The sequence below is a fragment of the Magnolia sinica genome, chromosome 13 (genome assembly GCF_029962835.1).
Source record: "Magnolia sinica isolate HGM2019 chromosome 13, MsV1, whole genome shotgun sequence".
Lineage (NCBI taxonomy): Eukaryota > Viridiplantae > Streptophyta > Magnoliopsida > Magnoliales > Magnoliaceae > Magnolia > Magnolia sinica.
Genome location: NC_080585.1, coordinates 75,893,164 through 75,920,500, shown reverse-complemented (window position 1 = coordinate 75,920,500; position 27,337 = coordinate 75,893,164). Strand labels below are relative to the sequence as shown.

The window sequence follows — 27,337 nt, the reverse complement described above, 5'->3', positions numbered from 1 at the left end:
CATCGGCACGGAGTTGCTCGACCTCGACGCCCTTCCTCAACAATGCCACTTCCACCTCCTTGACTTCCGTCTGAAGGCGCATCAACTCACGATGCACATGAAGCAAGGAAGAGCGTACTGCAAAGTAAGAGAAGCAATGTCAGAACTAAAACAAGACGAAAATGACGAGTCATCCCGAGGAAGGAAAACCCACCTTAAAGAAAAATTTCACCACCTGATCGATGATTCCGTCTGGTGGCGTATCCATTACATGGGCGAATTCGGCATCAGGGATATGCCGATCTACCCAGGGCAGGAGGCTCTCTAGTAAGGTTCGAGAAAACTTGGGAGACCTCTGACCCCCTTCACCGGATGAGCCCCCTGCTTGAGGCACAAGAAGCTCAGCAGACGTCCCCACAGCAGCCGGGGCCCCAGCAGAACGGGCTTTACCAACCGAAGTCGTTTCAACAACCTCCTCAGCCACCTCGGGAACAGTAGCCAAGGGAATCAAGGTCGACCTCTTGAATCACAAGGGATGAAGGTCCGACCTTCCCCTTGCTTTTAGAGGTCGTCTTCTTCTTCTTCTTCTGGGCCAGCTCGGCTGGGGCGGGTGCCTTGCATTTCGACAGCCGCCTTCAAGCCTAACACGCTAAGGTACTTGGGAAGAACTACAGAGAAGATATACTAAGTCAGGATACAAAGAACGACCAAGTAAAAAGAAAAAAGGAAGCTAAGTCCTAACACTACCGACCTGGCACAAAGCTGGACATTCTTGGCACTTCCCAATCTCCCGACGCCCAGAACCATTTGTTCTTCCAGTTCTTTTTGGAGGTCGGGACATCCATGATCAAGGCCTTACCAGTCCCCCGCCAGGCAGAGAAGTAATACCAACCCTCATGCAGAGGGCTGGATTTCACTTGGTATAGGTAGAGAAACTCGTCCACGGTCAGCTCGGGTTGGTCAAGCTCGGACCAAAGGATGAATGACCCCACCAGCGCTCTCCAAGCGTTGGGGATTAGTTGTCCTGGAGCTAACCCCAAATGCGCAAGTACTTGCCTCACTATCCTCTAGAAAGGAAGCCTGAGGCCGCATTGGAGGGCGACTTGGAAAATGGCCACCTCTCCTTCAAGAAGCTCGTTGGGAAGCTCGCCCGATGAGGGAGCTCGGAGTACCACAAATTTTGGGATATGGTACCCCGACCTAAGTCTCACCAGGTCAGCCTCCCTCAGGACAAACTCTATAGGCCCCTTCTCCTCCAACTCCAACGGGAATTCCCAATCCTCCTCCGCCGCAAGGAAGTCCACTTCCGCCTTAGTGGGCCGCTCTGTCAGGGACCATTCAAGCACCCGTGTAGCCTGCAACGTCCGAAAATCGACGTCACTCATCATCATCAGGGATGATGGCTGGTTCGACATGGGGCTCATGGGAAGGGATCCTCATGCCATCGAGGTTTCTGGCATGGCTGTGGGCCAAAGAATGCCGGAAACGAGGAGAAAGAACAAGAAAATAAAGGGGAAGGGAGGAATGGGGCTCACCGAAGAACAGTACCGCCTAAGACAGTCGCCAAAAATCGCCTGACGCCATAGGAAGCAAAGAACGCGATAGCAAGGAGAGGCAAGTAACCCCGCTCGATGATTAGGGCATCCCTTTTTACAGAGGAGCCACGTGTACAATCATTTATTGCTCACAATCAATTCACGGCCGGAAAGCGGCTCCTCGACTCTCCCGTTTCGACACGTGGCGCGCTCCCACTCGCCGCACGACTTTACGACCGAGGTCGGGGCCACTCGTCGCTACCTCATTCGCCTGGCGCCTAAAAGGCACCCTAACAGCCCACGTGACCTCAAGCCGTGGCACGCCACCTCGAGGGTGTCGTACTATGATTACTGGAACGCCTCGATACCCACACCTGCCGCCTTATTCAGCATTAATGGTGAGACAATCCGACATCCTGAGCAACAACAATCCGACCTGATAGGGTCTGACCTACTTCTCAAGCCTGTTCTACTGACTTGGAAGTAGGGAGGGCTTACTCTTATGGGGAAAAATGGACCAACCTATAATGAAAAGTCAAGTCAAAACCTTGTGAGCTCGGCCTCGCGAAAGACCAACACAAAGCTCGGATCCTACGAGGGCCCGCTCCCTACTCCCAAACCGTGACAAAACGACATGCCCGCAAGAGCACCACCTCCGTCGACTCCAAGATCTCCAAAGTTTGTCAGGAACCTATCTTCCTACTTGACCAAGAAGGCAAGTCGGTGTTATCCGGGTCGATATGCCCAGGTCGACATGCCCAGGTCGGCCAAGGCCACCTCGGCCTCCTACTGCATGTCTCCGATGGTTCCGGGGAGTCAAGCCTCATCCAAGAGAGATCCGCTCGAGGTCTTCCCCAAAGATCTCAGGGGATATTTGCGACACGCTCGGAATCCCAAGATCCTCACCCGGGATATCGGAACGTCCTCCTACTAGTCCGGATCTGAATCCCTTTGCAATACGCACCTACTAAATAAGTAGATCTCCTCTACACCACCGTCTCTCATAAGCTATAAATAGAGAGGCCTCTAATGGTGAAAGATCCGCACAATCTCTAGCCTAAAACCCTTCACTCGACTAGACCCGAATTCCCTACCTGATTTAGGCATCGAAGGGTCCCCTGCTCTAGCCAGGGTCTCCTTTGTCTTCTTCCTGTGTAGGTACTCGAAGGTCTAAAAAGGGTGGACCAGATTTTTGCATCAACATAACTTATTTTGAACAAAGGGTGATCAAGTTGCAAAAATAAAGGATTTCTAACCATTTCTAGTAATTATAATGAAGATAAACAAATGGGATGGAGAAGGTATCCATATTAGGGGTGCACATGGTTCGGTTCGGTCCGGTTCTGGGATGAAACCAAAACCGAACCATTCCCAACTATTCCAAGAAAACTAGAGCCGAAACCGGACCATTTGCACCCTATAACCGAATCAAAACCGGACCGTAAAAAATCAGTTCGGTTCCGGTTCAATTCTACGGTTTTTGGCCTTTTATAATCCAGTCCAATTGCATGGTTTGTTTTTATAATCTAGCCCAATTACATGGTTTTTTTATAATCCAGTCCAATTGCACAGTTCTTGAAAGACAGAGAGGCCACAAAAAAGGGGGAGAATAAAAAAAGATTAGGGGTCACTTGGCACCATGGATTTGGGGGGATTTGAGGGGATTTCAAATCCCCTGGTTGTTTGGCACCATATAGTAACTGGGGGGTTTCAAATCCCCTCAAAGAGGGGGTTTGAAATACACAGTGAGAGCTTGGATTACATCTAAAATCCTTACAAGAGTTGCATGTGTAACATGTATGTCACCGGACTATTATTTTATGGGGCACATGACCCACTAATGATGTCCCAAAACAATTAGATTATCAATTGCATCATTATAATTACTTTAATACGATGATCAACACCGTCCAAACATTGTCCATGTAAATCAACAGTTAAAAATTGTTGGTTAGTCTTAGACATGATTTTGTTCTTGTGGCCCATCCAAGACTTGGAATTTCATCATTTTCGACCAAATCAGATATTTCTACGGGCCTATTTCAAACATTGTATTAAACATTACATATGTTCACTAATTAGAGATATTAAAGTTGATTTAGTAATTAAATTCAATCCCCTGTAAATATACCATGCATAGCTACTTTTGGATTAAAGTTGATTCCCAATTGAGGGTGCCAAACATATAGGAGGATTTCAAATCCAGGGGATTCCGAATCTAGGGGGTTCCAAATCCACGCTCCCAAACAGGCCCTTGTGGTTTTTTTTTTTTTAATTTTTTCTTTTTTATGTTTAAATAAATAAATATATATATATATATATATATTTTGACCGAGGGACCCAGTTCCAAGTTCGGATCCAAGGTTCGGTTCTACGTTCCAGTTCGGTTCTACAGAACCCCAAACCGAGAACCAAACCGAACTAACCGGTTCTTTGATTTTCGAAACTAGAACCGGTGCGCTTCAGAATCGGACCAAATTGTGAGGTCTGATCGATTCCAGTCTGGTTTACCGATTCCACCAGTTCCGTGTGCATCCTTAATCCATATAGATCCTCCCAACCCTATAGTTTTAGTAATCGGCCTCCTCAACTATATCGATTCTAATCCCTGACGTTCTATGGTTCCTAGGGGTGGCTAGGAGTGCAATCCATTCATTAAGTGGAATACCCGACAAACCACAATTTGGGGTCATAACAGCAAAACAAAGGCAAAACAAGATCAATAAGATTGAAGCACCAATATACAATATGAGTTGGGAAAGGGAAATGACTCGCTTTATGTTCATCCATCTGCATTACATGCATATATACTCGTTCGGTTGGATATTATTAGGGTGCAAAAGGTCAAAATGACAATTTTAATATGGGTTTACAAGTCATGTCGTTGCCGTTGGTGATGGATAAGGATCTCGTTACCTAACAAGCGATCTCGGGACCACCTTAAAGAGCTCTCCATCCATCTTGCTGAAGATGTGGATCTCGAGCTAGTTATGGTTCTGACATGCCTAATGCCGATCAATCTATAACTTGAGGAATGATGTCATATGTTGCTTTAAAGCGCTCTAACTAAAAGGATCATCACTTTCTTGTGAAACTTCTTCTAGGTCCCGTATGAGTTCATTGTACTTGTAAGGCCATGAGGCAAATGAAAGATACATAAAGGTTGAAGAACTGAGCTATCTCATGATGTTCTAAACCCAAATCATGTACCACTTGAATCAGAGAACAATTGAACCCATAGGACATTCATCAACCCTGGGAAAGGGAAGTGACTCACTTTAAGTTCATCCATCTGCATTACACATATCTATACTCGTTTGGTTGGATACTGATGGGGTATAAAAGGTCAGAATGACAATTTTGATATGGGTTTACAGGCCATGCCATTGGTGATGGATAAGAATCTCATTATCTAACAAGCAGTCTCGGGACCACCTTTAAGACCTCTCCATCCATCTTGCTGAAGGTATGGATCTCGAGCTAGTTATGGTTATGACCATTGTTTTAAATATTCACAATATCGGCTAATATATCTTGTATCCCACTCGTGCGATACGAAATGCACAAGTAGTGCCGATATGTCCCACCTATTCGATTCGGTGAGCGTTTTCAATTTTTGATCCATTTTTTTTTACTATAAATCACATTAAATCAGTGTCAAATGGTTACAAATATATGATTCTTCATGTTTTCCATCAAATGGAGCTTTAATTTCGAGATTTGGGGGAGATGGGGCAAGTTGTAGAAAATTGGGGGAAATCCAAATTGAGAGCATTTTCGATTTTCAATCCATTTTTTTGCTATAAATCACGTTAAATTAGTGTCAACTGGTTACAAATCTATGATTTTTCATGGAAAATGATTCTTCATGTTTTCCATGAAAAATCTTGGATTCGGATCTTCGATTTCGAGATTTGGGGGAGATGGGGCAAGTTGCAGAAAATTGGAAAAAATCAAAAATTCTCAATTTCTTGCAAATCATTTGCAATCTTTGTATACAAACACAAAATCAAACATGTATGTAATCTGATCTAATGATTCTTCTTTTGTTTTTGAATGTATTGCTTGTGTTTTCATACATGTCTTCTCACATTTATAAATGATATGAATAGACTTTAAATATACTTGCATCAGTTCAATTGGACAGTGCATGTATTAGGACCCATACAAAGGAAACCCCTATTACGTGTACTTTTTTTTGTAATGTTTTGATTTCTAAGTGTGTATTAATGGCTTTTTCAACAATCCTTGAAGTTACCATGAAAAATTCGACCAATTTCCCAATGTTCACATGTTTCCCAACAATAACAATACATTACGTGATACAACCGATATATCCCATGTGATAACCGATATGTATCTGCATCCCAAGGGTGCGATACATTACGCAATAACGATATTTAAAACATTGTTATGACATGCCTGATGTTGGTAGATCTATAAGGAATGATGTCGTCATGTTGCTTTGAAGGGCTTTAACTAAAAGGATCATCACTTTCTTGTGAAACTTCTTTCATGTGCCGTAGAGTTCATTGGACCGGTAAGGTTGTGAAACAAATGAAGGATACATATTGGTTGAAGAACTGAACCATCTCACAATGTTCTAAACCCAACTCATGTACCACTTGAACCAGAGAACAAGTGAACCCTTGGGACATTCATCTAACCCAGAATGTGATGAGTCAACATCGAGATTTCAAACGACTTCATTCATAAGAACTGTTGGGAATCGTGTATACCTAGTGGCATATTCAAGGAGATAAAGGTAAGTTGGCTTGAGAGATTGAATGAAGCCATAGTGGACACGATCAAATCATTAACCAGCACCCCACAGACGTTCAAGCTATAATGCTGCAACTAACCACTAGCACTTCCATTTTTTACGTCTTCTTTTTCATTCTCAATTTTCTCAAAGGTTGGGAGTCTAAACAAACACCCATCCTAGGATATCAACTTGAGATACGGAGAGATGGATGGCCCAATGACTCAAGAAATCCAGTGCTAAAAAATGCATTGACAGTAGTGCCCAATATAGACCAAAGCACTCATTATTGGATGAAACTTACAGTTTTCTGGTCTGGCAGGACACAAAGTTTCATGTTTCCATTCTTTGAAGCCAATATGCAATGCTCAATCAGTTTTTTATGTGCCTTAAATAATGAATATTACATGTTAGAAATGATTCGCAAGCAACTCAAGCATTTCTCATGTTGTTAAGTATCAAACTTAAGAATCCAAGCCAATGTTATGCACTAATTTTGAAGTGTGGAGGTAACACAGCAAAGAACACACTCTTCACATCAAGGCAATTTCAAAAGCATAATGTGACCCTCGATCTGTGAGTATGGGCACGCACACATAGCTGTGCATATGTGTGTGCATTTTTACATGTACTGCCAGTGTGAAATTGGAATACCTGAAGCTTTTCTAAAGTTTTTGATAGTGATGAGAATATCCAGAGAATAAAGCATGCGTCCAAGATAGCAACAGGCAGCACCAGAAACAACTTTGCTTTTCCAGAGAAATCATTGATATTTCCCAAATGTTCAACCAGCTCGAGTGCCTCTGTACCCACAAAATATATCACACCAAGAAGAGCTACTTTGGAGGTTATCCCGCCTAGGGTTGGACGCACAACACCATAGCCCATTGACACCACTAAAAGAAGAAGGCGAGATACAGTCTTCTTGACGGCAGTAAAGGTAACTGCCCACATGGTGATACCCATAGGTCTGCTCCCAGTAGAATTGAAATTTGCATACTCAAAATACCAGAATGCCATTTCACACATCCCCAGAGCAATTACCAAAGTAATGTGATAGTGCAACTGTAATATGTCTTTCCAAAATCGTACGAACCGGAGAAACCATACAAGACCAAGAACAAGATATGCTAAAGACATGAAGCCGTAAAATTTCATTAATGGTGCCATCTTTCCAGGTAGATAACCTTCTGGATTTCTCCATACAGCTCTTCCTGTGATTGTTGTTCCCTTGAGTTGAGGGTCACAATACATAAAATATAGATAGTACATTCCAGTACTATTTATCTCTACATCTTGACTAAGCATTTTAACTTCTTCACTATTTCCTTCGAAAAAGGTCTGAACACGCCTTGGCGACCCTGGGTTGTCTAGGTTTGGACGAATGATCACCTCTCCTACCTTACAAGAACCGTTTTTGGCAAGAGCAGGAGAACAACATATATCATCAGAATTGAGATAAGTACCACCGATCTTCTCCCTGTCTCTAATTTCCACAATTATAGCTTCCACCAAGCCAGTCTTCTGCTGCATGGAATTATGCCGAGAAGAGGACTCTTTTGTCCTCCGGAAAGTGACAGACTCAAACCTGAGGCAAAGGGTCAGAGAGATCAGATAGAATGCTTGAGAATAGCCTATTTAGGGGCAGTTATATGATGATGTAGGATTCTATCAGAACAAAATAAACTGCTCTCAAATCTTGAGATGCATCTGGGTTAATCTCAGATGGGTTAAGATATCAATGTCTTTATACTTATATTGGGATCTTCAGATGAGATATGCTGAATTTGAGAACAATGCACATGGACTATCAAGTTTCAAAATACTTTTAGCAGATTTCCTTACTGATGGTATGTTAACCAAGTTCATTGTCGCCATCACAGTCTTATTCCTGAAATTTGGGGAACTTATATTAATATGAGTCGAGTTCAGGAGAAAAATGGGGGGAAAAAAAAAAAGGGTGCTCCCAATGCAAAAGCAGGATGGTTGCTGGAAAATGGGAACTGTAAAATAATTTAGATTCACAACAACAAAAAGACAGTAAGAAGCTTCTCATTTTGTACTGTTAAAGTTCAATAACAATGTCAACTATTAAAGTTAGCAGATCTACTTACAAAATCTTACTGAGTAAATGCATTAAACTTTTCTAGAAGTTTCGCCGGTGCTATTTTGTTGTACAGTTGCTGTTTCATGGAGTTCTCATAATGTGTCCCGACCCGAAGACAGATTTTTTATGCTTTAGCTGACACTCATTATCACTATCTCAACTTCTTAGAAGCCATGCAAGGTTGGTTGCACATCTTTCAACCATGGATGAAACTAAAAGCTTATGAGACAAGCAAGTAGAGATTGGTCAGTAAATAGAACTTGAAATGCAACAAGATTCCTCAAAAATTATTGTAGTGTCATGCTCCCCATGAGTCCTTGAAACAACCATACATCTTACTCACACATAATGGTCCATGCCACTCGCAAGAAGTGCAGCAACGGTCCATATTGCCCAAAAGAAGAGGTCAATTTTGCAAAAATTTATTAATAATAAAATCCTGAAAAAGGATTGCAAATTTGCAAATCATTTGATCTTTCGTTATTCAAAGGAATGCAAAAGGTAACCCACAGGCTCTCCTCTCCAGCATCCCTCATCTGGACATCCTGCGGGTGCAAAATTCTTACCGATCCAGTAACCTAGTGGGCACCAAAAATGAAAAGTGCCAACCCTTCAAATTCAACAAGAAATAGTCTGTTGAACAGAGTCTAGAATGTCTAGTGATCAATGCTTTTTCTTCCATCTGCTACTGGCCATGCATCCCACCAAATGAATGTTTCCTGGGGGGTTAGGGAATGTCCAGCACAACCTGCATACTATATTTACAGTAGCCCTACACATCACTCAACCAGTAGCCTGTTTTTATTCCTTAAGAGGAGTGCTCCTTTGCAACCAATGTTGCATAAAAGTTCCACGCAGTTCCCACAAGGTGCAAGTGGCAAAAATGCATTGATCGGGACGTCTCTCATTGGATGGCTAAGACAAGCCATTCCCCTTGATTTTTGTGGTATGGCCTATCCATGTGATGGCTCACCAAAACACTAGTTGTAATCACCACACGTTCGTCATGTTCACTCCGAGGGTACTACATAGAATTTTTATGTGGCGGAAACTGCATGCTACCTTTCCTCTTCTTTCCTAATTCTCCAACTTTTGGCTGATTTGGAAACTTAATATTTTATCTGATTTAGTATTTTAAGATTTAGGGTTTTGCCTTATAAGGGCCTGTCTTTTGATGGAATTCCAAAGAAGAGCCTATCCTTTTGCTATTTCCAAGGGCTTAAACTTTGCACTGTTAGTAAAAAATGGTCCCGCCATTAGGAATTTATATGATGGGTTGATGTATTTAAATAATTCGCAAAATTCCCTTGTATGAATTATATATGGAGGTTGTGTTTCCCAAGGACAAGTTTACGGCAGCTCCACGGGGTTTTGCCTTCGTTAGGATGAGTTCGGAGGATGAGCTTGCTCGTGCTATGGAGCAGCTACAGGGGGAGAATTTTGGGGGAAGAACGCAGTTCGTTTAGAGAGGGTGGTTCGGGCCTAAGTGCAAGAATAGAGAGGGGTACAAGTATGAAAGGAATAGGAAGCATGGTATCTCGAAACCACATATGATTGAGGAGATCGTGAATGCAAATCATCCGCAAATGACTACTTCGACGCCTATTGGAGATGGCTCTTTGTCGTTCAGGGACAATGGCAAGTAAGGAAAATCCGATAGTTTCATAGGGAAGGAATGATAGCATTCCAAATTTGACTAAGGAACCAGAGGGGAAGTTGGCCATAGCAGGGAATAACAAGGGAGAAATGGTGGTCCACATCAGTTAACAAGTCGTGTGACTGGCCGCAATTTTCGATTGTCACCATAACAAACGAGAAAACCATTTCTCAGGTCTAAGAATGGTTAGACAATTATTGTCACCTTTTGCCAAAACTATAAACTATCAAGCCAATCAGTCGAAATGAGCTGTGGATTCGTATGAGCCCGTCGATCAATAGGGACATGGTTCCAATGGCTGGAACCCTCCATAGAGAAGGTCCGATCAGTTACATGTACAGATGGGAGGATTGCTCCATTTTCAGGATGGACAAAGCTTGGTATCTCATTTGGGGGGGTGTTTAATGCAAGGGCATTTTCACACCGGCTTTGAGTGGGTCGCCTATGGGATGCAGAGGCACACTTGGGCTGGGCGGGGCCCATGGGGGAGGTCTCGTGTTCGAGACTCCTCACTGGGGGTGATTAATGCGCATTTCACACCAAGCTCGAGTGGGGTAACCTGTGAGATGCAGGGACACACACGGGGTGGGCGGCCTATGTAAGGCGGTACCTGTGTGATTTGGGGCCAACGAGGGGGGTTCGGCCGAGGTCGTAACCCATGAGATGTGGGGCCTGAGCTATGAGATGAAGGGATTAATTCGCCATACTCTAACAGTTCGAGCTTTTAGAGCAAGTGGTTAATTGTCCTGCATCAAATTGGTATCAGAGCGGGAGGTCTCGTGTTCGAGACTCCTCATCGAGGGTGATTAATGCAAGGGCATTTTCACACCGGGCTCGAGTGGGGTCACCTGTGAGATGCAGGGGCACACTTGAGGTGGGCGGGGCCCACGGGGGAGGTCTCGTGTTCGAGACTCCTCACCAGAAGTGATTAATGCGCATTTCACACCGAGCTCGAGTGGGGTAGCCTGTGGGATGCGGGGACACACTCGGGGTGGGCGGCCCATGTGAGGCGGTACCCATGTGATTTGGAGCCCATGAGGGGGGTTCGGCCGAGGTCCTAACCCATAAGATGTGGGGCCTAGGCTATGAAATAAAGGGATTAATTCGTCATACTCTAACAGTTCGAGCTTTTAAAGCAAGTGGTTAATTGTCCTGCATCAGTGTTGCTCGAATTCTGGTTTCGAGATTTCTTCTTAGTGACAGTGGGATGCTTAGGTGAAAGTCCTTGCAATTGACCCTGTAATGGAAGTTGGGGAGTCCGAAGGAAGAAGGGTCTGGATATTCCTAGCTCGATTTCAACAATGGTCAAGGACAAAAGGGTGGTGATGTTCGTGCATAAGGTAGAAGTGAGCATTCCTTCAATGCATTGGCGGACTTCTGGAGGCAAAAGGATGGCGAGGGACCACTTGTCCACCATGAAAGTAGATGGCGGGAGGTTGCACGTGCATGATTGAGCCCTGCCCTAGGAGCACTGTGCAATAAGATCCCAGGCATCCAAACCTCATTACAAGAGAGGGAATTGGTGAGGGTTTTTCGGCTCGAGAAGAAACAGGTGGCTCTCCAAACTCTACGGGAGTGCCGGGCATCCAGTGCTCTTGCCCGAGCCTGATTTTAGCAAGAGATTCGAAGTCCTAGCCTACTATGAATGTGTTTCATGGCAGCGTGTTAACGATAAGATTTGGCAATCGGGACACATGTCGCGAAGATCCCGATCCCAAGACGTCTTCTCGATCTCCACACCCAAGTTTTGAATTAGGAGGTTCCAGTTGTGACACATGTTCGGAGGAGAACGAGTCTCTCGACAATGGACGCTTGAGGTGTGTTGCACATGCCAATGAGCCGCATGAGTAGGAGATTGTTAACATCTCTGCACATGAGGGACTTTTTAAGTTGCCCGCACGTGATAATCCACACCTTCTACCTTCGCTTCTTATATTCTTTTCAAATGAGCGTTGCTTAGAAGGCGACTCTTTCGATCTTCGAGAGAGGACTTTGGGAGTGAGCCAATTCAAAAGTGTACCTCAACCGTCTTGATGGTGGTGACTATCCCTGTTTCGATTAGCACGACGAAGGAAGGGATCAAGTTCAAAGTGGCCTTACCTCTGCCACTCGCAAGTATAGTGGATGATAAGGGTGGGGACAGTAACTCCTTAGCTTTGGCTGTAGCTGAAGTGATAGAGTCAGAGGAGGGAGAAACCCTATCGAATGTGGATCAACTCGACGATGACTTGCTTCAAGAAGCGTTGGTCGCCACCCCTTTATGTGCTAAAATGACGTACGAAGGTCCAAGTACAACTACTGACTATGATTCAACTGCTGCGTTGTTGGAGTACAAGATAGAGGGGAGGAAATTTTCTACTTCTGAAGAGCAATTTCAATGGACAAAGGATGTTCTAATGCGGGTGGGGGGACTGGTGGGAATGTCCTATAGAGTCCAAGACGAAGACGTTTTCAAGTTCTACCATTACGTGCGGGCGAGGACCTCTCAGGGCTTAGTTCTAAGAATTCAAAAGCCAAGAGATCTCCTAAAGGTTGGAGGGAGCTATTGAATCTCGAATGTTCAATCAATTACAACACGGCTTCGACATCAGGTGCAGGCAAGAGGGGAGCTCGGGCAAGGTAGGTGAGCAATGTTGATCGTATCATGGAATGTGGGCCTGGGCCTGGGGAGTTTGGCGAAAAGGGCTCAAGTCAAGAAGACGTAGAAAATGAAGGTCGATATCATTGTTATTCAAGAAACAAAGCAGCACGATGTCAACAAATGTATGATTGATTCAATTTTGGGAATTAAATGTGTTGATTTTCTTTCGATTAATGTTGTTGGATTTGCAAGGGGGTATTATTGTAGCTTGGAATTCTAAGGTTTGGAAATAGTTAGATTCCTTCTTTGGGAGTTTTTTTGCCTCAGTTCTATTACGGGAAATTTGTTCGGGATTCCAGTGGGTCTTTACAACGTTGTATGGGCCCTGCGTGTACAATTAGCGAAATTTGTTTTGGGAGGAACTAGACAAGGTTAGGCTGAGATGGTACTTCCCTTGGTGTATTGGTGGGGACATGCTTCTCTGATGAGAAATCTGAAGGGGGAACATATCTAGTAGCATGCTCAATTTTTTAAAATGGGTTCAACACCATGACCTCGTTGATCTTCCGTTTTAGGAGGGGGGGGGGGGGGGCAAATTAACTCGGACTAATGGCCAAGAAAATGTAGTAATGTCTCATATTGACAGATTTCTAGTGTTAACAAATTGGATCGAGAAATTCCATTTGGTTAGTCAGTGGGGTCTCCCTAGAGTGGTGTCAGATCATCGTCCAATTGCGTTAGAGGCAAAGATCGAGAATTGGGGCCCACACCCTTTCAGGTTTAAGGTAACCTGTATGGAAGTGGATGGGTTTGACAGGTTAATTGTTGATTGGTGGTCATCCTTTAGAGTGGAAGGGTATGTTGGGTTGAGAGTAAGCAGGAAATTGAGGCTCCTAAAGGAAAAGCTCAGAGTTTGCAAAAAAGAGTCTTGGGTCTGAGGGAAGAGGATTTCAACAAATGGCTGCATAAATTCATGAGTTGGATCTTTTAGAAGAAAGCGGTGGTTTATCCAAGGGAGACAGGCTGAAAAGGGCAGATCTTTCTAACAGATTCGCAACCCATGAAAAGGAGGAAATCAAATGGCACCAAAGGTCAAGGACAATACGGTTGAAGGAAGGCGACAAGAATACGTGGTATTTTCATAGTATTGCCAACGCTCAAGCCCGAACTAATAGAATTTCTACATTGATCGTTGACGGGATTCTACTTCAAATAAGACTAAAATATGCGCCTCTATAAGGTCCTATTATCAGAAGTTGCTATCGAGGGAAACGTTGAGCCATGCAAGACTAGACAACCTCCAATTTCACCAATTGTCCCATGAGGACGTGACAATGTTGGAAAACTCTATTTTGGAAGATGAAGTCAAAGCAGCCCTAGGAGCTATGTGTGAGGACAAGGACCCGGGACCCGATGGCTTCCCAATCTTCTTCTTTTAGAAATTTCGACATATCATTAGGGAGAACGTTATGGAATATGTTCAGTAGTTCTCCTGCAGGTGCCGATTGTATGAGTTAGGAGCATCGTTAATCGCTCTCATTCCTAAGGTGGAAGGAGCAGAGCAGTTGAAAGACTTTACACCAATGTGCCTTGTTGGAGGCCCCTACAAACCTTTAGCTAAAATTCTTGCCATACAATTCATGGGGTTTCTTGCCATGGTTATTTCAAAAGGTCAAGGAGCCTTTGTGACGGGCAAGCAAATTTTGGATAGTGCTCTGATTGCTCACGAATGCATCGATTCTAGGCACATGGAGAAGAAGAGCGGGTTAGTGTGCAAACTGGACATTGAGAAGGCGTACGACTGCGTTAACTAGGACTTTCTTGACTACAAGCTAGACAAGCTAGGGTGTCGCATTAAGTGGAGAATCTGTATTAGAGAATGCAATCCGCATCATTCTCTGTTCTTGTTAACAATTCACCCAAAGGATTTTTCACAACTTCTTGTGGCCCAAGGCAAGGGGTTCACCTATCTCCTTGCATGTTTGTGGTTGGTGGGGAAGCCCTCAATATGATGCTATGTAGGGGCGAGGAAAATAGGCTCTTTCGCAATTTCAAAGGGTCAATTGACGACGACCGTATTTCTCATCTCAAGTATACTGACAATATGCTACTCTTTTGTGATGCAACGCCTCAATCAGTAAACAGTCTCTGAAAAATTTTGTTGTGTTTCGAAGCAGCCTTGGGCTTGAAGATAAATGTTGTCAAGTCTGAAATGTTGGGTGTGAATGTTGATCAGGATGAACTAGCTTCACATTCTAGTATTTACGGGTGCAGAACGGGGGTTCTTTCCGTATGCTTACCTCGGGCTCCCTCTTTGTATTGGGAAACCGCCAAAGCACTTGTGGGACAAAGTCATCAAGAGGATTGAGAGGAAGCTGGCTTCTTGGAAGTGCCTATACATGTCATTAGGGGGTCATTTGAGTATGCTCAAGGCGGTTGTCTCCAATATGCCGATTATTTTATGTCATCGTTCAAGTGCCCAGGGTTTGTATTGAAAAGACTAGAAAAGATTAGAGGGGATTTCCTATAGAGGGGAGCAAGTGAGGACAAAAAGTTTCATCTCCTCAAGAGGGAAGAAATGTGTAAGCCGATCAAGGAAGGGGGAGTTGGGCTAAAGCTTCTCTTTGTTATGAATAACACTTTATTGGGCAAATGGATTTGGAGGTTCGCTAAAGAAGAAAGCAGCAAATGGAGGGAGCTGACTGCTAGCAAATATGGAACCCAAGAGGGGGGCTAGTTCGTGAGAAGATTGTCCATGTATAGAGCTTCGGGAATCTAGAAAGCGGTTACGGCCACAGAATACTTCGTTCACAAGGATTTTTCCTTCAAACTTGGGAGTGGAAGGCTAATCCGCTTCTGGGCAAATGTGTGGTGCAAAGATACACCTCGTCAAGATTTGTTCCCAAGAATTGCTCATATAGTCATTGATTGATTCACCGTAGTAGTAGACTATTTCTCAATTGATGTGTTGGGGGTGGTGTAGGCCCCTCGCTATTGGATGGATTTATTGGACGATGAGATAGGCAAGGTAGCTTGCCTCTTGGACCTTTTAAATTCTTGCAAGCCAGACTTTCAATCAGATGATCGCATTTCCTGGAGGAGACTATGGTCTGGACAGTTTTTTGTCAAATCACTTTGTAATATCATATCCGACTCAAGTTCTGATCTCTCATCTTCCCCGTTCCACCATTGGTTTTACAGTGCGCTGCCTCAAGCATGGTGAGTCGTAAAAGCCGTTAGGTAAAGGTAACGATGGCAACCGTTACACGTTACAGCAGGGTCATGATGGTCATAAGGGCCATTATGAAAACAAAAAAAAAAACAAAAAAAAAAAAAAAGACCAATAATTATTGTTAACAGCCCGTTATGTCCCATGTAAAGATCGTAATAGCCCCATAATGGCCTGTTACAGGATTAACATAGGCTTTTCGGATTATTTTTTTTCAACACTATGGGGCAAATATACGTTTTTTGAGTTTTTCCTTTTCATTAAAATAAAAAATTTAAAAATTTAAATTAAAAAAAAAAAAAAAGAGAGAGAGAGAGGCTGTGACGGCCGTTATGACCCATATCGTAAAGGTAATGACGGAGGTCGTTACGGCTACCGTTACCATTACGGAATACATTGGCCTCGATTGGCAATGTTTGTTTGGCTCGTGGGCAAGAAAAGGATTCTCACATTTGACAACTTGCAAAGAAAAGCCCTCATACTTCCCAATGTTTGCTTGTTGTGTATGAAAGATGAAGAGACAATTGACCACTTGTTCATCCACTGTCCATTCGCGGACAGAGTGTGGGATCATTTCCTCAGCCTTCTCTGTATGGCTTGGGGTAATGCCAAAGTCAATTGACATGCTTCTTTGAGCCTGACATGGGGGAGGATTAGGGAAGGCAAGGAAAGTTTCATGGAGACTTCTAATCATGGCCGTATTTTGGGTGATTTGGGGTGTGAGAAATGGGAAATGCTTTTAAAACTCTCAAGTCGAACCTCGAAAGGTCATTTGTAAAATCAATGGTCTCCTTTCAGATTGGGTGGGAAATGTATAAACAACTTTAGTTGTTCACTCTTTAGCTGTTTTGGTTTCTTTTCTTTGGCTTGTATTCTTTTCTCGCTTTCCGCGAGCTTCTTGATAAATTGTTATTACCTCTCAATTTATTTATAAAATTAATAAATAAAAAAAAAATTTAAAAAAGATAACCCATTAACTAACACATAACCCCTAACCCATCAACTCATATGAAATTGGCCCTAATGCCTCTCATCTCTCTCCCTCTCTGTACACGTGGGCTGATGGTGCATGTATGGCCCACTATACCCATGACATTGTAAATGATGCTATAGGCCCATGGTCTAGTGATCTCGACAATTGACTTCAATGATGGAGCCCAACTAGTCAGTGGATGAGTACTGATTTTCAATGATTGTGATTGCCGCTATGGGGTATACTGTTTGCATGGTGTAAATGTCCCACAAGTACAAGTGGAGCCCACCTAGTGAGGGGATGAACCTGCGTTTTAGGAATGATGATCGCCGCTATGGGGGCCTACCTTTTGCAGTGTGCGAATGTCCCCCAAGTACAGGTGGAGCCCACATAGTGAGTGGGATAAACCTGATTTTTAGCAATGGTGATCGTCCCTGCACATTGTTTGCATAGTGTGGATGTCCCACAAGTACAGGTTGGGCCCAGCTCAAGGTATTCCAAAATGGTAACGTAACAGTTATTAAATATTTAAAAAATAAAAATAAAATAAAAAAACAAAAGTGGTAACCGTTATGTTTTATAATGTCATAACAGCCATGAGTAACAGAAAAAAGGACCCGTAGTGGTTCGTTACGAAGTCAAAATAGGTTTTTTCAAAAAAAAAAAAATTGTATTGTACTGGTAACAGTGGTGGCCGTTACGACCACCATTACCATTATGAAATACCTTAGCCCACCTAGTTAGTGGACAAGCACTAATTTTTGCATGGTGCTCCTATCCTACATTTCGTAGTGGAAATGTAAGTCGATCCACGGTGTATTTCTTTGCCACATATTTAGTTCACAGGGCAGTAATGCTAACGTGTGTACAATGATCCCCGCCATTATAGTGTCGTGTGTACCGTGAGTCCGGCCCATACAGTGCCACATGTGCAGTGGACCCCACATATACTATTGGCCCCAGACATGTGTTGCATGTATCCAGGGGTTTCATGCAATCCATGTCCATTGGCATCTCCTAAGGTTGTCAATGGGTCAGGCTTTGGTCTAGCAAAATCAAATTTTTGAATAGGCTTGGCCCAAACAGTTCAAAATCCAAGCAAAAGCCAACCCAAGGCCTGACCCGTTGGCAGCCCTAGCTCCTCCCTTCAATGCCACATGTTTAGTGGACCCTGCTTAAATGTTGCCACATGTACAGTGGGCTGAGCCATCAATGTTATATCTACAGCGGCCTCACTTTAACACTACGACATGTATAGTGGGCACCACTTTAACGCTAGAAGCCACTTCATGCATACATAGCTCAAACATCCCATACATCAAATTGGCACACGTGCAATGTGTAGAAGTTTGTTTAAGGCAGTCGGTTTAAATCTTCATAACTTTGCACATGTTTAGTGGGCCCTGCTTTCACGCTACCACGTGTATAGTGGACCTTGCCCATCAATGCCACATGTACAATAGGCCCGTTTTAATTTTGCCATGTGTATAATGGGCCCCACTTTAACATTGGGTCCACTCACCACACCTACACTAGGCTCCATATAACAAAAAACAATGGGATGAAGGCACCCACCACTAAAACCTTCTTCAGACGAATCAAGTTGATATTTGTGTTTTCTATTCATCTTGGTGGGAATCACCTAATGAAGGGGTTGGATTGAATACAAACATGACGGTGGGCTTCAAAATGTTTTAATGGTGGACATTTTTATCTCTATTGTTTCATGTGGTGTGGCCCACTCGAGTTTTGGATCCACCTCATTTTTTGTCCTAGGTCCTAACATCAATTGGCAAAGTTGATTGAAGTGGATGTCTCAAAGGTGTCATCATGGGCATAAAGTTTTGTTGCACAGGTGATGTTGTAACTAGTAAGATCTCGAAAATTCATGTCCCTTCGAATTTGCTAGATCCACTACAACAGTATTTTAGGCAACTTCAAAATAGAGACCTTTACTTAGCACATAAAACGTTCAAGCTCTATGGGGCCTACCATGTTTTATATGGAAAATCCACACTATCCATCAAGTTCTATCCTCGATGCTAGGACCTTAGCCAAGAAATAAGCCAAATCCACAACTTTGGCAGGCCATACATGGACAAATGGGGATGCAATGACAACCATAGGTTTGTGTGTGGGGAAGAGGAAAAGCTACAAAATTCAGCCTGATTCAAAACTCAAGCGGGAGACACCATGTGAATTTAGAAGTTTTAGGAGAATTTTACATTGTTCCCATTTTCAAGGCCTATACAAGTTTTTATCTTGGAAATATTTAGTATGTAATGTTAAATTAAAGAGCTCACCTGATGGATGGAGTGGATTTTACATATAAAACATGGTAGGCCCACAAAGCTTGGTTCTTCCTCACACTGTGTGAAACAGGTGTTATCAATGATCCAATTGGATGCAACTTACCTCTTAACACGAGATTAGAGGAATCCCTTGTAACCCTAAGTGGGGCCCATTGTGATGTTTGTGTTATATGCACTCCGTCCATCCATTTTGTCCATGGTATTCAAAATCGGTTGTTACATAACGGTAACAGTCGTAACTGTTGTGTTACAAGGCCGAAATGGTCATTATAGAAAAAACGAGTCGTAAGAGCCCCATAACAAATTATAACAGCCCTGTAACGATCCAGAAACTTTTTTTTTTTCAAAAAAAGGGGTTGTAACAACTGTTGTTACAGGGATCGTAATGGCCAGTTACAAGTCGCCCCTTCACAAAAGAATCCAGTCCAATGCATAAGGGTCTTTTGGAATGGCTTGGGTCTCCTCCAATAAGCTTCTTCGTGAGATGATCAGCTGGGATGGATGGCAATTTAAAGATGAGGTAAACTTCCATGGTCATAACTTACTCTACTAGAAGATCTGGATTGAGAGAAACAATCGTATCTTCAAGGAGAATCCCCACAAATGAACACTTCTAGAAAATCAATTGTAGTGTGATCTTGTGGGCAACAGGCCATGCTCTTTTCACAAATGCTAATCACTCAAAGATTCAAAAAGATTGGAAGAAATGGCTAAATACCCTATGTCAGTATTCCAATGATTCTAGCAACAAGAGGCTCACCATCGGCAAAGGCATTGGATTTCAAATGGAGGTTTTTTAGTACTGTAAGATGGGCGGTTTGCTTCTGATGAGTAGACGTGTACATGAACCGAGCTAGCTCGGTTAGCTCGCTCGACTCGACTTGAAAAAGCTCGATTCGACTAGGTTCGAAGCTAAGTTCAAGCCGAGTCGAGCTGATTTTTTGAGCTCGAAAATGAGTTCGAGCCAAGTTCGAGCTAGCCCCAGCTCGACTCAACTCGGATCAAACCCAGCTCGAATCGAACTCAGATCGAACCAGTTCGGTGACTCGATTACTTTGATATTGATGTTGCTCACCAAGTGTTTGATGAAATGACTCAAAGAAGTGTGGCCGGTGGCAAGGAAGGTATGTATATGAAACCAACACCCTTTTTTTCTTGATTTTTATGTTGCTTAGAAGGTGTTTGATAAAATACCTGTAAAACCATTGTTGTTGCCTCAAATACAGTGAGATTTTGAAGGTGCAATCCAGATGTTTGTGAAAGTGCTGCAATGGCGAACTCCGCTCAATCTTGGCTCCAACTCAGCTCGAACTGGCCCAAGCTGCTGACCGAACCGAGCCAAGCTGGCCAGTCAAGCTCGAGGACCGAGCAGAGCCGAATTCGAGCTGAGGTCAGCTAGTGACCAAGCCGAGTCGAGCTGAGGCCAGCTCGACTCGGTTCAACTCGATGTACACCCCTACTGATGAGAGTGGATCAACATTGAGGGCTTTTTGTAGTCCTGTAAAAGCATACTCCAAGACCAAAGCCATCTCCTAGCTATCAAGGAGGCAATGGGGGCCATTCACAATCATTTCCATTAGCTACCCATAGTGGTAGAGGTCCCTCATTGAGAAGTGTGCTCTTGTGTTTTGGGGAGTAAATATCATCTCTGGGATTCTAATTGTATTTTCAAAGTGATTAAATCTTGCTTAGGGTTTAAACATATAATTTACCCCTTCAAAGGACTTGCCTAATCCTCTTCTGATTAAGCTTGCTTGTTTTGGGGCAAGCTGCCCTTATCTTCGTTTCTAGAATTCACTTCACCTTCTTTAATTTAATGAATTTCATTTATCCTTTTAAAGATAATGATAATAATAATAATAATAAAACAAGGCAAGTCATCTCCCTTTGAATCTGTCTACATTGAAAACAGCGAGTGCATAGATGACCCCAGTTTAATGCCTCCTCTCCGTTCCAAAAGGACAACAAGGGAAAAATCATCCCCAGGAAGGGTAAATTCGTAATTTTCAAAGGGTTCTTAACACCTTCCTCTCTCTTCCGTTTTGGTCAAAGTCAAATGTGGGCATTTGACTTACCATATATTGAAATGGTAGGCACCAATTTAGAAATGACAAAAGGATAGGCCCTTACATGGAAATGGCAAAAAACAGGCCCTTATATGACAAAAGCCCTAAGAAATATTTAGTTTTTAGGGATAATTAGTGGGATGCCTTAGAAAATATCTTGGGATATCTTGTGTCAGGGATATTTTGTTTATTAAGTGGGGAATAATGTTAATAAGGTGTAAATTTGTAAATAGAGAGTACAAGTTTTGACTGGGTCATCTTCCATATTTGGATTAGTGGCTTATTATTATAAATATGAGAGTACGAGAGAAGATTAGATGAAGTCCCGTGAGAATGTTTACCCCTTGAAGTGGCAATTCTATCAATAATATTTATTTTATCTCTTTATTTTGTTATGTATCGATGTCTAATCAGTAAGAGAAGACCTAGACAACTGAATGCAATGAAACCACAATTAAGCTCCAACCAGCATGAATATTGAGCTAACACCTCATATCCTCTATTTTAGGGATGTAAGGGATGAGAGGAGATTCGTAAAAATTTGAAAGGGCCAGTTCACTTGGCTTTTTATTAGCATTAGGAGTCTTATTTGGTAAATTCTGAAGGGTTAGGATTAGGGTTCAGAGATGCATGTGAAGGCCTACTTTTAGGGTTTGTAGAGAGAAAAATGGTAGCAAAGAAGTCATCAAATAAATTGTGCAGAGGTTACCCTCCAAGGGGCATCTTATCAACTAAACTTCATTTTATTCCTTTACTCAGGGGCAATTTTATCACACTCATACAAGAGATGCCCGACTGAATGGACAGGTCAGATCCACCGACATTTGCAACAATCCAATGGCTTGTAAAAGCATCACCATTTCTAGACTCTCTTCTGTTTTTTCCTGCAACAACGCCAGAATTATTATCTCCGAACGCAACTCACATTGCTGAAAAGAAGCATAAAGAACAAGTTTAAGAAATTCATCTCGTGAAAACCAATCACAACCATTGAATTTTCTAATTGCACGAAAAAAAAAAAAAAAAAGAAAGAAAACTAAAGAGAGAATGCACAAAATGCATTGTATCACGGCTGATGAAAGACGAAATGCAGAAGAGCTGAGATCGAGATCTGACCGAATGAAGGACTTCCCATTGGAGGAGGAGGAAAAAGAAGACCCGGCGTCGCTGCCATTGCCGTTGCCGTGGTCGTGGATCTTGGACGCGTAGAGGCCCTCGCTGCCGCCATGGAAGAAGAAGGAGTTGAGCTTGGGATAGAAAGCTTCGTTGGAATACTCATGGATCGAAGCTCCGACATGAACGATCAGGGACGAGTTGCAGAGAATCAGAAACCCTAGAAATAACCCAAGATCGGGGGGGAGAATATCTCCGCGACGCATCTCTCGCTCCCTGAGATTTGTCTGGGAAGGAAAATGGTACAAGTACTGGGCGTAAAAAGGAGAAGAGGTACTTGTATATGAGAGACGTTCACAACGGAAGCGGATTGCGTACAGCGTAAGCGTGCAGAGTAAACTCCTAAGGCCCTTCGTGATTTGTGTTTTGGTTCGATTTACCGTTTCTCACGTGACAAGTGCGGGCGTGTGACATAATTGACCTCGCATCTCAGTTCAAACCGAACAACTCTGACTTCGCACGCCCGTATAGGTGCATACGTAGAATGTGGCTTAGATTGAGTGATATTAGTCGCCGATTCGACCAATTCAGTGTAAAAATGACAAGGTGATATTACGATGGGTAAACTTTATCATCTAGCAATGAATTATATCTTCGCCGTCCATGCCTTCCATGTAACATAACTTTTTAATACAAATAAAAGAGAAGCATGAAAGATGATTTTATAGTCCGTTGTAAATAATAATGGCAAAATACCTTATTGAATGGAGAATTGAATCCAATATACGAGCGTATATCTAAATTATAGTTAAAGTCATCTAATTGATTAATGCTATAAATTACACTAAGGAATGTAAATAGTAGACAAAAAGTTAAGGATTACGATAAAAAATGTGATTGACGGGTAATCGATGGGTAATTAAAAGGATAATTGAAAGATATATTGAGTTTAATTGAGTTGGAATGAGACAAGATATTCTTGCTGAATTCATTTGTTATTTATAGCCTCAATCTAGCTATCTGAATGCTTCTCATGTTCTGAAAGTTGTTGTAACTGTTTAAGAGTCTTAATCCTCTTTGCTTCTACTCTTACCATATATCCTATAATCGCTTTTGCATGATCATTCTTCACTTGACTGCTTAGTGGATGACGTTGTGTCGCTTGATACGCTATATAGCTATATTATCGTAGAATCCTCTTTGTATATCCCCAAAGATCTCCAAATACACCATGCAAATCCATCTAAATCATATGCAACTGGCTCTGATTGGCTTTTGCAGGAATTGGCGACAATGGGGATGATACATGCAACCCCTCATTAATGCAACAGTCCTTCGGCACACATGGCGATGTCATAGCAATCGTCTCTAGCCGATTACCCTACATGTTAGCTCTAACCACTCTTTTTCGAAGTAAGGGTTAACCCCGTTGCGACGTGTATACTCGTATCATACAAATAATAATAATAATAATAATAATAATGCCCTAATAAATACTTCATCTCCTCGGCCGATACAAGCGTCGTTTCAAAAATTCTTTTCACTCCATATTTCCTTCTTTATCATTCCTCCCCTAAATCCTAACTCCTCAATTCTCTCCTCACCTTAGCAATGGCTGCCTCATCGTCATCTATCCCATCTTTCTATCAAGATGATTTGGTCACTGTAATGGATGATCTTTCGGAGAAGTTCTCCAATGAAATAGTCTTCAAATCACTTACTAGATACTACTATTGTATGGGACCAACGTTCTTCCCAGGGATTAATACTGGCGAAGTCAGTATGATGGACCCTCTATTTTCCTAACTGTTGGGGTGAATCCATACTGATTCGATTCTAATCCGTCCGGAAGCCATCTAACGCTCTAAAGAACCCTCGATCATGGCCGAAACCACTACCATAATGATACATTTGGTTCAATCGCATTCCTTCCCAATATGAGGCAACATAGAGGAACTTTGGCAATTACGAGTGTATCAAACTCTCCATATATGAGTATCTATCTGACGTTGCTCTTCTCACAGTGTCGTCGACATTCTAGAGCTCATTCATTAAAACATTCTTCTTTAGATACGGCCCTATGAGTCCAACAATTTTGGACATTGTAGCTCTGACCCAGCTCCTTCCCTTCGGCGAGGCAAACTTTACAAGCTTCTCTCAGAAGGAACCAAGACACTTTGCTAATAAGGACGGCAAGGCCTATTCACACTTCATGCAAGTGTACCGCAAACATGAAAGCTCAGTCGATTACGAAGAACACACGCCCTTCCTACTGCTTTGGATATGCCGACATTTACTATGTGAATGCTCTTCAGATCACAAATGGGTATGTTCAAGTGGTCGGGGTGCTTGCATGGGGTCGAAAACTTGCTCTGGCACCTTTTGTACCCGGCCACCTATACATAGGTATTTTTTAAATTACCTCAAAGGTTTGTATCTTAGAGGAGAACCACTATAACTACTCCAGATGTGGATCTACGAGTATTTCCATAATTCCCTTGTACATGCCCTCATTCATTATGATATCATTTATTCTTTTTACAATCACGTATCATTCATTCCCCTCGAGAGATTCATACATTTTACATTTATATGGACTCCTTATTCTTTTCTCTTAATAAAAGTAAACACAGTCAATCATTCACCCCCTTTCATGATAGAGAGTTCGGTCCAGCTTGGTTCATCAACCGGTATGAGGATGACGACAGCCAGGAACATCTCAGATGCACCTCGCTTGGGAGAGCTACCTCATTTGTAGGGATCTCCCCTGTGGTGGCATAATAAACACTAGCAAGAATGCTAAAGTTGAAATCGAGCAATGTTGTCCAAACTTACTCGCCTGCCAATTTGGTCTTGTCCAGTGCATTCCTTGTCCATTCATTCAGAAAACTTGTAACTAACCTCCTTTCACTCGGCAATTGCCAATCGAATTGACCTATATCATTCTCTTCATTCTACTTTCTAGTCGACCAATCTGACTCTCTATAACATCTCAAAAAATCCGTACAAAGACCCGAGTGTCACCTCAGGCAAAAATCACTAAGGACTGAATCATTTAGAAATTAGACGAAAATTAATTAAGTACTAAGCTGAATTAATCGGTAGATTAACTTGAACCGCTTTCTATATGATCTGTAAGACCCAAAACTAGTAGAATCGCTAACGCTACATTACCTAGAAACCTAGGATCAATCTTAAAACCCAGTTGCTCTCGGGAGCACATTGAAACTCCGTATCGGACCTGGACCGCACGTTGAAAGTCCGATTAATGCGAAATTATACAGTTATGACCGCCTTACTGGGCTTGACAACCATCTCGGAAATCAAGTCCCAATAGTATCCAAAAACGCATAACTTGAGCCCGGAGCGAAGTGTGTGAGAAATGCGAATATCTTTAGAAAATGAACTCAAACTTAAGTGAATTGGGCCGTTTGCTTGCGGGCTAAATTTAAGGGTTCAGACCATCAAATTCTGACTAAACTACACCCTTGGATCAGGAAAAATTTTCAATACATGCCAGTGCACTTCTGACCCTGATCGAGTAACGACGACCGTTGAACTGAAACAGGTCCTCCGCGGTTAATCCGTAAATCCGATCAGAATAAAAACTTAATCTGACATAGATCCATTGTCAGGAAACTTTCTCTGGACCGTATATAGAAAATAGGCCTCCAGATGGGCTCTGTTGGACCGAAACAGCCACTCTTTGGCTATAACCTAAGTATACCATGTCCCTGGGGCCATTTACACCAATTATGGGCCTATATAAGGGCCTTTACCCACCCCTCTCTCATTCCATACGAAATTCCTAAACCGTAGGGGAGAAGAGAGAAAAGAGAAAGAGAAAGTGAGGAGAAGTGAGAGAGAGTTGTGGTTTGTCACCGAGATTCGATCCCGTCACTCCACGTGCTAAATCATCCTACTTGCATCGCTATACCGGTGATTTCGATTCTGTTCTTAGGTAAGAAATCATAACCTTAATCTGTTTTAGGTATCCAAATGGAGTAAATGATGAAATAGCTAACCTATTTCATGTAATAGGTTGCCGTTGTGCCGTAGACGAAGACTTAGTGTTCGAACTGAGTTCGATACGAGTTTACCGGTGAAAGGTGCGGACTATAAACGTTTAGGTTATGGTTTTCAAGGCTTTCAATGTCAGTTAATGATTTATGACTGACTTGATTGCTATCACATATGCTTAGATGCGATGTTTTCCACGTATTACATATATGTATGAACTATGTTGAAATTAATGCATTCTATGTGTTTGTTAAAATGTTTGTATAAATATGGAATTATGATTTGTGCTTGCCATGATTGTTGTTGGGAATAGATTATTGTTGTACATGTAGCAACTCCCTTGCGAAAGGATTTGCTATAATATACGTTTTAACTAATTTATTACATGTATGTGATATGTGTAGTCTAAGTGTTTAATAAAATGCCTGAATGAGAAAATGCTTGTTGAAATATATTTAATGAAGGTGTTGAGAAAGGATTCTCAATTCCCTTATCTATAGTTACAATTTTCTTCATATAACCTATCTTACTACTACGTGCCTTATGGATGAAATGCGTATGTATACATGTGCACTGTGTTTGTTGAAATGCTCAAATGAGATTTATATTTAGATTGGTTATCACATGCTGTCTTGGACTATCACATGTGAATGTTATTGTCTTGGAATGTGATTGCGGCTATGATGTAGTCCAGGTAATCGGTAACGACTTTCGATCAAGTGGCTGAATCAGTTTAGCTACCACGGACACGTTCGATGAATCTGAGTCGTACGGTGATTATTGATAATAGTTAGGTCACAAGGAGTGCGTATGCGTTCCATGTCAATTAATTCAAATGCGCTCGTACTAGTCAAGCTTGTCAAGTAACCCGATTGGCCTAATGTATGTTTACCATGTATGGACACTACTGCTTGAATCTAAGGTACCAACTTACCAATGAAAAACCCGTTTAACCTTGGTACCACGATCCACCAAGACTCATGAGGTGGGCATGGTGGTATGG

At 42.5% G+C, this 27,337-nt stretch overlaps 1 protein-coding gene across 2 annotated transcripts in view; it reads right to left on the bottom strand.

The window, feature by feature from the left end:
* The window catches only part of LOC131223867 (uncharacterized), a 50,433-nt gene extending 27,709 nt beyond the window's left edge, over positions 1-22,724 (bottom strand). The window contains exons 1-2 of one of the 2 annotated variants that reach the window (XM_058219395.1): positions 22,318-22,724; positions 6,931-7,864 (exon numbers count right to left, since the gene is read on the bottom strand). In XM_058219395.1, the coding sequence (XP_058075378.1) occupies positions 6,931-7,864; positions 22,318-22,580 (1,197 nt within the window). In that variant the 5' untranslated portion in view covers positions 22,581-22,724. Of the gene's footprint in view, positions 1-6,930; positions 7,865-8,121; positions 8,174-22,317 lie in introns of those variants that run through there. The other variant, XM_058219396.1, reaches the window with a different exon arrangement.
* Between the last annotated feature and the right edge of the window lie 4,613 nt (positions 22,725-27,337).